This window comes from Lepisosteus oculatus, chromosome 14, assembly GCF_040954835.1.
Source record: "Lepisosteus oculatus isolate fLepOcu1 chromosome 14, fLepOcu1.hap2, whole genome shotgun sequence".
In the NCBI taxonomy this organism is placed as follows: domain Eukaryota; kingdom Metazoa; phylum Chordata; class Actinopteri; order Semionotiformes; family Lepisosteidae; genus Lepisosteus; species Lepisosteus oculatus.
In genome coordinates, this window is record NC_090709.1 from 59,235,967 (window position 1) to 59,250,769 (window position 14,803).

At 40.4% G+C, this 14,803-nt stretch overlaps 1 protein-coding gene and 2 non-coding genes across 3 annotated transcripts; 1 reads left to right on the forward strand and 2 right to left on the reverse strand.

Moving 5' to 3' along the window:
• Positions 1 to 3,604: 3,604 nt before the first annotated feature.
• On the reverse strand, positions 3,605 to 3,686 carry trnal-uag (transfer RNA leucine (anticodon UAG)). The gene has a single exon. It is a non-coding gene; the product is annotated as a tRNA-Leu (tRNA).
• Positions 3,687 to 10,274: 6,588 nt separating this feature from the next.
• Positions 10,275 to 10,586, forward strand: LOC138242685 (histone H4-like). The gene has a single exon (XM_069198241.1). The coding sequence runs from the start codon at positions 10,275 to 10,277 to the stop codon at positions 10,584 to 10,586; it is 312 nt and encodes a 103-aa protein (XP_069054342.1).
• Positions 10,587 to 10,865: 279 nt separating this feature from the next.
• LOC138243810 (U7 small nuclear RNA) lies at positions 10,866 to 10,921 on the reverse strand. The gene has a single exon (XR_011192428.1). It is a non-coding gene; the product is annotated as a U7 small nuclear RNA (small nuclear RNA).
• Between the last annotated feature and the right edge of the window lie 3,882 nt (positions 10,922 to 14,803).

A 14,803-nucleotide genomic window follows, 5' to 3' on the forward strand; every position in this document is an offset into this window, starting at 1 on the left:
CATATATAGCTCACTGTGTATATAATGAAGAAGTAGAGGTTAGTTTCTCATCTGCGCGTTACAGAGCCTTACGCAACTCGTACTGTACCAATAGCTAGGGTTTGATCCCTGCACGGGCTATTAGTTGAAAAGTCATTGTAAATGACGTGTAAGAGATTTATAGATACTGTAGATCAGTGTCGAATACGCAGCCTACGTACTACGATACAGTGCATGCTAATACTTCAGTGGACACAAGAGATACTCTGTAATTCTATACCACTCTATAGGAATGCGTGCTATGGATGCAAGTGACCAATTGTATTTAAAAAAAGCTATTGTATCTCCAGCAAATAGGGAGAAAGGAGAATGTGCGTGATTTTGGAACAATGCCAACATTGTAAACACAGGAATGCATAGAAATACGTGCTACGAACGCAGGCAATCTTGTGAGCACACGAAAGCGTGATAACAGAAAAATATTTAAGAACTGTTCGAATTTGAGAAAAATACACCAAGCGTCTCTGTGTTTCGCTCCCATGCGCATGAAATAAAAACTTTAAATAAATACGGAAATAAAAACAGAAACGCGGGAAAATGCAAGCTTGCGGATTGCTAAAGCAGGTAAGCTACACTATTTTTGAAGAACCTTATTTACCGTTGGCAAAAGAGCTGACACGTATTATGTGTGGAGAAAAAGCTGCTAAACAGCTCGACCTGCTGCCCCCCTCCCCCTGAAAGACACAGTCATTCAAAGAATTATTGAAATGAAGGATTATATCAAAAGTACACTGATAGAGCGCGTTAAGATGAGCAGATGTTTTTCACTGCAATTAGATGAGTCTGTAGTCGATTTGGCCAATTTGCTCGTTTACGTTAGATACGAGTTTGAGGGTATGTCCCATGAAGACTTTCTGTTCTGTAAACCGCTACCAACAGGAACTACAGGAGAGCACATATTTCAGCTTCTGAATGAATTTTTCGAAGAGAATGGCCTCGACTTGATAAAATGCGTCTGAGTTTGTACAGACAGTGCTAGAGCAATGACAAGCCGACATAACGGTGCAGTTGCACGAATTAGAGAGGTTGCTCCAGAAATTAATGTACGCATTACAACATCCACCGCAAGACCTTTGCCGTCAAGAAAATGCCTGACGATTTAATATCTGTTAGACTCTGTTGTGAATTGTATCAAGGCTCTAAAAATTAATTCACATCTCCTTTGCTCAACTAAATAGGCTCACCCCTCTCACTGAAATGGTGCTTTTTTATTAGTTGTTGTTAATGTTTTTTTTCTGTAAAATACTTTGAGAAGCCACCTTTAAAGGCGCTATATCAAATAAAGTTCATTATTATAATATTTATTTCTGGGGTTCCTATGAGATGATGACTTGTAGGTGGTACTTGGATGCTTTGGTTGGATTAGGGGTGGTACTTGGTCCAAAAAGTTTGAGAACCACTGCTGTAGATACTTTATTGATCCCATGAGGGAAATTAATAAAGCTTATCCAGCTAGCTTTTATGTTTCACACTAAATTGCGATCTTGAAACCAAAATAATTTGAAATATGGAACACAACCGTTGTTCTCCAAGAAGGAAAGCTGTTTAACACTGACGTCACTCCTTTTTATTTAACCCAGATTGTGAAGACAACTCCACCCTATCAAAGGTAATTGTTGCACAAAAGTTGGAAAGCACACTCTGAATCCATCTGTACTGTATATTTGATTTCCGCGATCCGTTCAAGGCTGCTTGGTGCTTCACAAGCAAGTCATTTCAGGGAAGAAACTCAGTTTAGAGAACTACTGGTGCATTTTCACTCATTGAATTTGATCTTTGTACTCTCTTTTCATTCTCAGCTATAATATTTCAAAATTACAGTTCGGATTTGTTGGAAAACTTCACAGGCATTATTAAGTTAGGACTGTACAATTGTATTTTAATATCTTGGTATATTTACCTTCATTTTAATATGGATGTAACCATAAATGTTGTACTTTTGTCGTACATTTTAACTGAGGACGCACGACGACTATTATACCTTGTGATACATGCAAGACATCTGTAAACGAAGATGTAATTACAGTCAAATTGGCAATTAACAGAAAACCACAATTATATAATATTATTTCTCTATGTCGATGATCAGTTGAAGGATTTGAAGAAACTATATATTATTCCTCGATATCGATGATCAGTTGAAGGATTTGAAGAAACAGCAGCGATAGCAGGTGATTTTGGTTTTGAACCCATCTTTACACCTCAATAATCCATTTGTCCTCGAAAAAAGAAAAGACAGGCATGTTTTGAGTCTCATAATGATCATCTTCTCGATCCAAAGAAACATATAAATTTGATTCCTTCCGTAGTATTTGGGATTTTCTTACGAAGATCTCACGAAGTATTGCCAGGATCTATATTTAGCGTTCGGTAGTGATAACACTGCTGATATTGATTGAGTAGAAATCTATGATGTATTGACAGCTTTATCTGAAGCAAGAAGTCCTAGAACGCTGCCTATGAAGTGTTAGGATTCATACAAAGATATACGTTTTGTTTTCAACCCAAAATGCTGCTATTGCATTACACACTATATGAACATTACCAGTTTTGGTAGCTTCTCTGCATGATTTTTCAAAACTGAAACTAATTACAAAATTATTTAAGATCAACCATGACAAAAAATTATAAATCAGGACTAATATTAATATCAACTGATGTTACTACAGAAAAAAAGATTTAACTGAAATATTAATAAGACTATTTGTGATTATGTCACTTCTGTGCTTCAGCAAGGTCAATATAAGACTCTGAAAGTAGTAAAGCAAAACTGAACTCAAAATCATATTAGGAATTCTGAGCGATATCTCCATACAGGTAATCCAACAGAACGTTGAAATATTTGAATATCATCTCTCTGTATATTGCGGTGCTTTTAACCTAGAGTAAAACTATTGGATTGAAGGAATGCTAACCGCTGGGTTAAAATGTATAGTTGTTATTTGGAGAAATCTGTAAACTTGTGATCTTATATGTTTTAAAAGACAGCACAGGAAAAAACAGTGCTGAGACGGAGCACTGATGACCTATCTGAGCTAATCGATAAAACCCATCCAGTGGATACTCTAGCAGAACGTCAAAGAATATTCACCTTTGTATCCAAAGAAACCACAGGAACAACATCAGGTAGCACAATCAATTCCCCTTTTAAATCTTTCCTGTAAGGTATGCTATGTGAATTCATGAAGTTAATCCTCTGATCTCTTTTGAGCACGAACAAAGTATTTTTGATGGAGCGCTCTGTTCAAAGATAAGCTATTACCCCTGCCAACGATTCGGCGTGAAGAATTAAAAGTTTCACAGACAAAAGCAGCTCACCACCACAGCCAATATTGAATGTACTGTACTTGCCGGTACACTATCATGTGCACTGCCTCAAAAGTGATCTTGGCAGATGTTGTTCCCTACATAAAGCTGAACATGCCAAAGAGAATTTTTGTTGAGAAAACAAAATATTTTTTCTGCCTTGATGTTAAGCCTGTCTTTTAGAAAGTCTAAACACCTCCTGCAGCCTAACAAAAAGCACTTTTACTGATCGTTTTGCAGGTCTTAAAACACTAACATTTGGCAGTGGTGGGATTCGAACCCACGCCCCCAGAGAGACTGGAGCCTAAATCCAGCGCCTTAGACCGCTCGGCCACACTACCTTCCTCCATGTCTGTCTTCCTCACATTCCTGGCTTGGACTGGGGGGCTTCAGCTCTTGTCGTCCGATCTAATGATATCATGACATGTGGAAGTGACTGCAACTTCATCTTCCGAGATGCTTTCAATAGCACAAACGCTACTTTCACCGGCACAAACATAGCAATAACGAAAGAGGTGGGTTTCATCCTTTGTGCTGTTTGTAGGGGCGCAACTCTACGTCGATCTACTGACTTGAAGAGCAAAAATCAAAATCCTCTGCTATTACTGTTGCTTTTTTCATAGTTTCTTTAAATCCTTCATTTGAACATAGATTTTGAAGGATATTGATGATAATACCACTTAAATTGTGGTTTTCTTGTGATCGCCAATTTTTTTCAAATACCAGCCTTTTTTACAGTTCCTTGCGTGTTTCACAAGGTATAATAGCCCCCCTCGCATCCTCAGCTAACATATTTTAAAATTACAATAGATTAAGCATGCATGTTTACATTTATATTAAAATTTAAGTAAATATACCAGAATACATACAGTGCTAACCCAATAATTCTTGTCAGGTTCTCCAACAAATCTGCGTTGTTATTTTAACATGTTTCAGCTGAGGGTGCAACAGGAGTATAAATGAATTTTCCCGCCAGCCGTTCAAAGACCAAATTCCATGAGTGAACATTATTTTCTCAGAAGTTGCCGGTATTGGACTTTGCCGGTGGTAATGAATTATATCCACAACTGTTGTAGTAGTTCCTTCTTGAAATTCGACACGTGCAAAGCACTCGTAATATCATAGGTGTTAAAGTTCGCTGAGTCTATTCGAGTCATGGTGTGTATCCCTGCCTATCATTGGGAGACGGTTAGCTTTTTTACACTCAGATTCCAATCTTCAATGCTTTGTGTGAGAGCTTACATAACTTTCATTTTCTCACATTTTCTGACGACTGTTCCAAAGGGGCACCCTGTCAATTCCGAATACTTTTCAAAAATCTGCCTGCATGTTTGATTATTGTCATTTCATTTCGAAAAAGTTCAATATTGATCATAACTAAAGAAAATAATGATCACGAACAAAAAAGGGATAAAGATGCGAGTCGATCTTGAATCACAGCTGGGTGACACGGTCTTCTGTTCTGATATGGTTGTACGAGAAACAGGAGGAATCGCCAATCTCCTATAGAACATGAGTTGAATCAGGAGTGAGACATTTCGTATACTCGTGCATATGTCAACGCCTGACCTACATCGTAAAACTAACATTAAGTTGTCAGAGACATTCATTTATATACAAACAAGAGACAGACCAAGTAATAATTCTACATTAGTTCAGGTGGGTAAACCTGAACTAACTAATAAACCTATTAATAATTCTACATTAACGTGTCCTACACTGATCAGACTAATTGACATGGTCTGATTCAGAGCCTGTGCAGTTCGTGCTAATTACAACAAGGACAGTTCTGAACCCTCATCACCGAACTGAGCACAAGTTCAGCTGTTCTCCAGTTTTGTTACGCATGGTTTTTCATTGCAATTGAGTTCAGAGCTGGAGCTGAACTCCAGACAGTACAGTGTTTTGGGTAAGTTGTCGAAATTCGCATGAGACTGCAGACAACTTACCTAAAGTGTGTTCTATAGCTTTCAGGTGGAGTTCATTTATATAAAAGAATGTAAGTGGTATAAACGAAACAAGCCAGACGGCAGTCCAACCTACAGTATAATTTTCTGATGGAAGTCCTGACGCGTTATTCATTACGCCACTGACCCTGCTATTGTAGTGCTAAAATAAAACACGTTTTCTACATTTATATCTGTTTAAAAATCACTATCTAAAAAAGACAAAGGGTTTGTGTGTCGCGCTAAAATTCCGCTTCATTTCGAATGCAAATAAAAACCATTTTGTTCCAAGAAATCATAAATTTGACACATCCTTCATACTACTAATAAGTATACGAATAAATACTCGGAAGAAACCGCTCAGGTATTAGAGAGATTTAAAATCGGATCGGAGGATTTAGAGTCCAGACTGCAAACCAACAGCTGACACAGGTCTTTTATAGAACCGTTTTGATTTCCTCTACTTTGTCCCCGTGACGTCATTGTCCTGCTCACAGCCGAGCCCGACACACATCTGGTTTCTGTCGCTGGGCGCATACCCTGCGGTACATGCGGGTCCTAATACCCCAGTACAATGACGGGGACACTAAACTGTAAACAGGTGCCGTCCTTCGGCTGAGACGTAAAACCGAGGTCCTGTGATCATTCAGGAGAATGGTGGTGGTGGAGGGGAGTCCCCATTACCTGTAAAGCGCATTGAGTGGAGTATCCAGAACAGCGCTATATAAGTGTAAGCAATAATGATGATGATTATTATTATTATTATAATGTAAAATGCAATAAAAAAAATCAAACTTTGATTCAAAATAGATTAATGTAAAAACTGATAAAGCTAATGCTTTTTTCAGGGCTATATCTACGTTTTTTTTTAAAAGCGAAGTCTGTCGCGATTGTGAGAGTTAGAGAATGTGTTCCGGCGGGTGCCTTCATATCATGAGCGTCAGTCTCGCCCGTAGCTGCGAGAAGGTTAAAAGCGCACAAGTGATCTGTAGACGATGTTCGGGGAAGAAATAATTCTGTTTTCAGCACAGGGAGTGAGAATGAGCTCAGCCCGGATCCCAGCAGAATCCATCCTGGTTTGGTTACTGTTAGACTGTGCGTCTGAGGCTCTTTGGATCGCAACGTAAAAAAAAACAATTGCTCACATCGTGTGACTTCCACGACAGGAAGGAAAGATATCACTTTAAAAAATCAGAACTGAAGATTTGGATCCTGGGCCTCAACTTAAAAATAAACAGAGTTTAACGACAGGAAATTCCCAGTGGGCATTGATTCGTCGAATATACGTATATTTACGGCGAAATTACGTCTATACGTATATATACGTCGCCTAGACGTATAATCAACGTTGAATTGCAACCGTAAAATCGACGACATGAATAAACGCATATATAACGTCGAAAACACATCTAACACAGTGCCTGAGGCTTTTTATTGTAAATTACGAAGTAAATTATTTTGGCAGTAATTAATTTACACGTGTATAATACATATAGTAAATATAATAAATTAATTACTGCCAAAATAATTTACTTCATGCACTGTGCAGAGTGCCATATACTCCTAGTTGCGGCACACACGATACATACAGTAAAAAGCCTCAGGCACTGTGTTAGATGTGTTTTCGACGTTATATATGCGTTTATTCATGTCGTCGATTTTACGGTTGCAATTCGACGTTGATTATACGTCGAGGCGATGTATATATACGTATAGACGTAATTTCGCCGTAAATATACGTATATTCGACGAATCAATGCCCACAGCTTGGCATACAAGGGTTTTGCTGAGGGGGTCTTGCCACCTGCCTGAAAAAAAAACAGTAAAATGTTTGAGTGCCTATAGAGTTTCTATTTTTATTTTCTTGACAAAAGTTGATACCATTTCCTGGACACCCCGTCCCCCATCAGTGCGCGGTGCCCGGGGAAAAATCTGTAGGGGGGCGTCTGAAATTCTGAGGGGGGAGTGATATTTCGGTTGAAACGGAGCTGTACGGTGCAGCTACCCAAATGAAATCTCGCAGCTATGCCATTGATTAGTGCTTCATGATAGAAGATAACGACTAGCAATCTGGTATTTGCGATGAAGTTCAGTTTCACATTTTTCGTCACTCTCACGGTTTGTATTGCCTGGAGCGAAAAGTACCATAAGCGTTCATTTTTGCAGCTACATGGACGTTCTGAATCGTTAATAAAAAAATGTTGTAAAACCAACAGAAAGCACAGACTGCTATAACTAGTCCTAGTTATATAACGATTTTAAGTATAATGATAAACTACTGCAAGGAATCGGTCTACCTGAGCAAACAGGATCGTAATGTTGACACTCAATAACGACACTGATATGTGCAGTTCCTGGACGGATAGCCCTCCTGCCCATCAAACAGACTGAATGACTGTTCGTGTCATTTAGTGTTGTCTGACCGTTGACAAAGTACAGCTATTTTTAGGGCACAAATTAAGTTAGGTAAATCTTTTTGCCCAAAACTGAAGGGGCGACATTCCCCCCTCCCCCCGTGTTGCCAGGCCTGTCCCCATCCTATTCCATAATGTCATTATATATAATACCATACAACAGTGACCGATCCTTACTAACTGCATGCGTTAAAATTGCACATCAGCTCATAGCAGGGGGCACATAGCCGCGATGTATTATCAATGTTAAATTTCAACCATAATATCGACAACATTGATAAACGCATACGAAAATATCGAACCCAGCATATTTTCCGGTTATATACCACAATGCATTGCTAGTATTCGTTGGTCACCATTTTGGACACGTTTTTCAAATGTAGAAGTATATTTGCAAATATCTCAGCAATCCTCTTTTGACGAGTAAGTATGAACAATAATAATACTATCTGAATACATACAGATCTTTCTTAATATTATTTTGATTAAAATAGTACGTGAATAAGCAAAAAAATGGCACATAAAATAGTGTGAATGGGGAAGATGACACAAAATCGTTTTGCCGTTTCTCTTATTCTTATTCTATGTTGTACTTTCAAACTTTGGGTAATTAGGACAGACTTTATTGCTCAACTGCTATGATGCAAGCCAAATTTTATACATTTATTTCAGCTTTGAGCTTAGTAAACCGTTCATTTTTTAGATTATACTAAAGAAGATATTAATCATCATTTATTTGGGAAGTAATATTATATAATTTTCTCCTAGCTGCGGTGCTGAAGTCCCACCCTACATCAACAGAAAAAGAAATAAAGGAGCACGCAATGTGTTACTTGAAGAATGCATATGCAAGGCAGGGGGCCAGGAGATCTGGACTCTGAAAATAATAGGTTTTTGGTTCTAACTGTTAGGACAATTAGACAGGGTTTGCAAATAGTGGACAAAAATCGTCTTAACTTCCATTGTAATATTTTTTTTCTTGGAAATATAGAAGTTGTACATTTTAAAATGTATATTTGAATCAAAATGTGGTTTTGAGTTAGTGTGTTAATGTAATTAGTTTTGTGTTTGTCATTACTATACTGTATATTGCCATGTTACCAGAATTTGTAGCTGAAGTTTAAGACTAGTTGTGTTTTTTATGATTATTGCCCATATGTTGATTGTTGATTGATTGTATACAATGTATAATTTGAAATACGTATGTTTCAGGTGTGAATGTGTATTTTCAGAATAAATTTCTAAACCTAATCATTGGCTTGGTTTACTTGTTTCTACACCTATAAAATCTATCTTTGATGTATAATAGACCTCTAATGTTATCCGTATAATAGACCTCTAACCATATACGTATAATAGACGTCTAAAGTTATCCGTATAATAGACCTCTAACCATATACGTATAATAGACGTCTAAAGTTATACGTATAATAGACCTCTAACCATATACGTATAATAGACGTCTAAAGTTATACGTATAATAGACCTCTAACCATATACGTATAATAGTCCTCTAAAGTTATCCGTATAATAGACCTCTAAAATTATCCGTATAATAGACCTCTAAAGTTATCCGGAACTCCAACCATATATGTATAATAGTCCTCTAAATTTATCCGTATAATAGAACTCCAACCATTTATGTATAATGAACGTCTAAACATAGACGTTTAATCGACGTATAACTTTAGACGTATATTAGAATTTCATTCTAGACGAATTGTAGACCACATTTAGACGTCTAAGTTATACGTTTAATAGACGTATATTATACGTCTTTTGCCCACTGGGTTGATTCCAGTTGTCAGATCACGTATACGCATACCTTAGCTTTGTGCAACAACCTGAAACTTTCAGGTACCATAAATAATATAATTGCTAAACATATGCCATTCTAATTTGCAAGCGACCAGAATATAGAATACGAATTTTTGTATAAAAATGCATTAAGTCCTGTTCTACACCTGCATGCTTTGGAAGCGCTGGCCTAGCTGTATCAAAATATCAGATTGTGTTTCTGCAACATTTCGTGCATAGTACGCCATTTTATCTAAAACAGTCACAACGAGTCTCGAGAGGAGGATCACCATGAGACACAAAACAAACAGTTTCTTTCTGTCTTTATTAGAAAGTAGCGTTTGTGCTACATTAATAATATTTTCAAATAAATAAAGAAGTTGTAAATTTTAAAAATTTATATTTGAATCGAAATGTGGTTTTGAGTTAAATATTAGCGTGTTCATGTAATTAGTTTGTGTTTGTCATTAATATATATATATATTGCCATGTTACTAGAATTTGTAACTGAAGTTTACTAGTTGTGTTTTTTATAATGATTAGACATTTGAATACAATATTGTATATAATGTATAATTTGAACTACATATTGTTAAGGTGTGAATAATTGTATATTTTAATAATACATTTCTAAAACAAATCATTGGCTTTATTTACTAGTTTCCACACCTATAAAAATCTTTCTTTGATGTATAATAGAAATCAAAGAAAGATGTCTATTATACATCAAAGATGAGCAGTGTGTGTCGTGTTCACAGCTGATAACTAGAAGATGTCTGGAAGAGGCAAAGGCGGAAAGGGACTCGGGAAAGGAGGCGCTAAGCGTCACCATAAGGTTCTCCGTGACAACATCCAGGGAATCACCAAACCCGCCATCCGCCGCCTGGCTCGCCGTGGGGGAGTGAAGCGGATCTCCGGGCTGATCTACGAGGAGACCCACGGGGTGCTGAAGGTGTTCCTGGAGAACGTCATCCGCGACGCCGTCACCTACACCGAGCATGCCAAGAGGAAGACCGTCAGCGCCATGGACGTGGTGTACGTGCTGAAGCGCCAGGGCCGCACCCTGTACGGCTTCGGAGGCTAAACAGGAGCGGAGCTTCACTACCGGACCCCGACGTATAAACCCAAGTGACCCAGTGACATTTGTCACTGCTGAGGTTGCTTTATGGGTCTATTTTCTATACTGTGCTGATCAATTGGAAATCAAATTGCAAAAAAGACCCGTTCCCACACCTAAGGTCAAATATTAGGAATCAAAACTGCTCAAGATTTCCAAGTGCAAGATCTTTTTATTCATAAAAGACCCTATTTATGTAGTATGAGAAATATTAATATTAATACAGAATCTTTTTTCACCAAATAAATGGGCTTCCTGACTTCAGAAAGCCTTCTAGACAAATACTAAAAGAGCAAAAATTCAATTTGGTAAATTAAATGAAAACAAATACCCTACCAAACAGGCAGTACAGGCCATTCAGGATGATAATACAAAACCATTTATAATTCAACAAATAAAACCTGTCAACTGGTAATCACCACTTATCATAACAAATAAGTAGCAATACACAGTAGGGGACTCTTGGGTGCAAGTTAAATCCATGCAAGAAGGGGGTTTAGTGTTATATTTCCAAATCAGATATGCAAATGAGAGATCTGGCCCAGCCAATCTCAAAGCTCCCTTGGTCTGGAATGGAGCTGCTCCCCTCTTCTAGTTATTCACACTGGAGTTAGGTTACATATTAGCACATTTCATCTAACAGTTGCTGCAGAAACAAAAACGTAAACAAATGACCTGGCATATGACCACACCTATTAGAATGTAGTTCAACAGATAACTTGTAAACCTTGTCATGAGATTTTTTTTGTTCTACAAAATATACTTTATTCCGCAAAAAAAAACATCTCAAAAGGAACATCTCACACATATTAACACTCCATGTAATAAAAAACAACGGTGGAACGGAGATTGATTGCATTGGTGAAGGAGGTGTCCCTCGGCACCACATCCGTCGCACTTTTTGGCTGCCCGGCAGGTTTTTGCCAGGTGCCCCTCTTTGTTACAGTTGTGACATCTGACGATGTCACACGTGTTCTCCTTGTGGCCGGACTGTCTGCACTTCTTGCAGAAATCCGGCATCCTGGGGTAGTAAAGGTACCCCCTGTCGGCTCCAATGTTGAAGCGGGCCGGGGGGTGCTGGAAACCGTCGACGCCCTCTAGGTCCTCTTCAGGAGGACTCGGTACTGGCGTTTGCCGTACCAGACGCCGCAACTGTCCCTGATCTCCATCGGTTTGCCCACCACAGTTACATACCTCCCTAGGAACGCTGTTACCAGTTCCATTGGTACGTAGGGGTTGTATGTGAGGACTGTGATGGTCCTCTGGTTTGTCTTCCTCATAGGCTCCGGCCTGAAATCAGAGAAACGGGGGTGCTTACCTTTTTCTCTGATCATTTTCGTTGCCTTTTCATATGAGGTGACCGTGGCCATGTAGGCCTCCATGTATCTCTCTGCCTTGTTGTCTTGCAGGCAGTAGAGATCTCCGGCCACCAACTGCAGGATCCCTCTCAGGAAGGTAATGAAAAAGGATTTCGCAGTTGGCATCGTCTCTGTTTTCTTGGTCCAGTGGAACCGGATCAGTGTCTTCTTGTCTGCCATCTGGAAAGGAGAAAAAAGAAAAAAGGAGAGAAAGAGAGAGAGCAAGGTCCTGTGGAGAGGAGGGTTTAGCTGCTAAAGGAGCAGCGAGTGAGCCCTGGACTTTGTCCTTGTGGGCAAAGCCCAGCTGGGTGCAGGCGCAGGAGGAGAGAGAGAGAGGGAGCGGATAGTGCTTCCGAGTCTCGAGGAAGAAAGTAAGCACCGCGGGCAGGCCACAAGTACCTACTCCCAGCCAAGAAGCCAAGGAGGCAGAGAGAGAGAGGGAGCGGATAGCGCTTCCGAGTCTCGAGGAAGAAAGCAAGCACCGCGGGCAGGCCAAGAGTAGCTACTCCCAGCCAAGAGGCCAAGGAGGTGGAGCAAGAGAAAGGGGGAGGGGAGAGGAGAGAGCAGAGAGAGAGAACGTTGCTGCCGGATCCCACCCAGCTCAGCTGCTGCTTGGCCTTAACCCCCTAGGCTCAACCTAGGGCGATACCAGCTCAAGCACTCTTCAGGATCTTCGATCGCCTTCTAGAACTTTGGAACTGTGGGCATGCCACTTGAACTTGATCTTAGCCAAAAGGCCGATAAAATTGGATTCCAGCTCACTGGCCCTGCAAAACTTAGTTCAAGACTTTAAACTCTCAGACACATATAGATTTTTATATCCCACAATAGCAGGATATACACGGTCAGGGAGGAATAGCAGCTCCAGAATTGACTATTGCTTTGTCTCAGAGAGCGTGAAAGTTGTTGGGGTCACTCTTCAGCCTGTCTTCTTCTCAGATCATCAGGCTTTAGGGTGTAGAGTGGAACTCCAGGGCGGGACTGTCTTTGGCCCAGGCCTCTGGAAACTCAACACAAAGCTGCTAGAGAACGAGGGGGTAGTATCCCGCTACAAGGAGAAACTATCACAGTGGCTGTCCTTGCAGTGTCTGTACAGGTCAGTAGGAGAGTGGTGGGAGGAGGTGAAGGTGAGGACAAAGGCCTTTTTCATGGCTGAGGGAAGGAAGGCTGCTGCCAGACGGAGAAGAGTGCTAGCCAGGAAACAGAGGCAGCTGCAGCGTCTCTACACGAGACAGTGGCTTCGATGTGCTCGAGGATATCACCCTTTTAAAAAAGGATGTCCGGAGCATAGCGGAAGAAAGTAGTCGAGGAGTGCTGTTAAGAATCAGAGTGCAGTTCTTGGAAGAAAATGAGAAGTGTACTCGCTTTTTTTTCAGGAAAGTGGTAGGCTCCAAGTCTGTCATGGAAAGTGTAGTTGATGAGGAGGGAAGAGAGAGTACAGAGCTGAGTGCTATCCTCTCCTGCATTGAGGCCTTCTTGTCATGGACGTCCAAAGGGACTAACCGTGGGGAGCAGGAGGGTGGAAAAAGACCCATATGCGTAGCGGCAAGACGGGAAAAAGGCCCGGGCTCATTAGTGCAAAGAGTTCAGGAATGCCGTATAGAAACCTGTGCCCTCAGGGAGCGGACGTGGGGTGCCCTGGTGCTAGGCGGGTCTCAGGACATTCGAACGTCAGTGCTGAGCGAGGACAGAGTGCAAGACCCGGAAATACAGTGCCTTGCGAAAGTATTCGGCCCCCTTGAACTTTTCAACCTTTTGCCACATTTCAGGCTTCAAACATAAAGATATAATTTTTTTATTTTATGTGAAGAATCACCAACAAGTGGGACACAATTGTGAAGTGGAACGAAATCTATTGGATTTTTGAAACTTTTTTAACTAATAAAAAAATGAAAAGTGGGGCGTGCAAAATTATTCGGCCCCCTTGCGTTAATACTTTGTAGAGCCACCTTTTGCTGCGATTACAGCTGCAAGTCGCTTGGGGTATGTCTCTATCAGTTTTGCGCATCGAGAGACTGAAATACTTGCCCATTCTTCCTTGCAAAACAGCTCGAGCTCAGTGAGGTTGGATGGAGAGCGTTTGTGAACAGCAGTTTTCAGCTCTTTCCACAGATTCTCGATTGGATTCAGGTCTGGACTTTGACTTGGCCATTCAAACACCTGGATACGTTTATTTGTGAACCATTCCTTTGTAGATTTTGCTGTATGTTTGGGATCATTGTCTTGTTGGAAGATAAATCTCCGTCCCAGTTTCAGGTCTTTTGCAGACTCCAACAGGTTTTCATCCAGAATGGTCCTGTATTTGGCTGCATCCATCTTCCCCTCAATTTTAACCATCTTCCCTGTCCCTGCTGAAGAAAAGCAGGCCCAAACCATGATGCTGCCACCACCATGTTTGACAGTGGGGATGGTGTGTTGAGGGTGATGAGCTGTGTTGCTTTTACGCCAAACATATCGTTTTGCATTGTGGCCAAAAAGTTCGATTTTGGTTTCATCTGACCAGAGCACCTTCTTCCACATGTTTGGGGTGTCTCCCAGGTGGCTTGTGGCAAACTTTAGACGAGACTTTTTATGGATATCTTTGAGAAATGGCTTTCTTCTTGCCACTCTTCCATAAAGGCCAGATTTGTGCAGTGTAAGACTGATTGTTGTCCTATGGACAGACTCTCCCACCTCAGCTGTAGTTCTCTGCAGTTCATCCAGAGTGATCATGGGCCTCTTGGCTGCATAACTGATCAGTCTTCTCCTTGTCTGAGCTGAAAGTTTAGAGGGACGGCCAGGTCTTGGTAGATTTGCAGTGGTCTGATACTCCTTCCATTTCAAGAT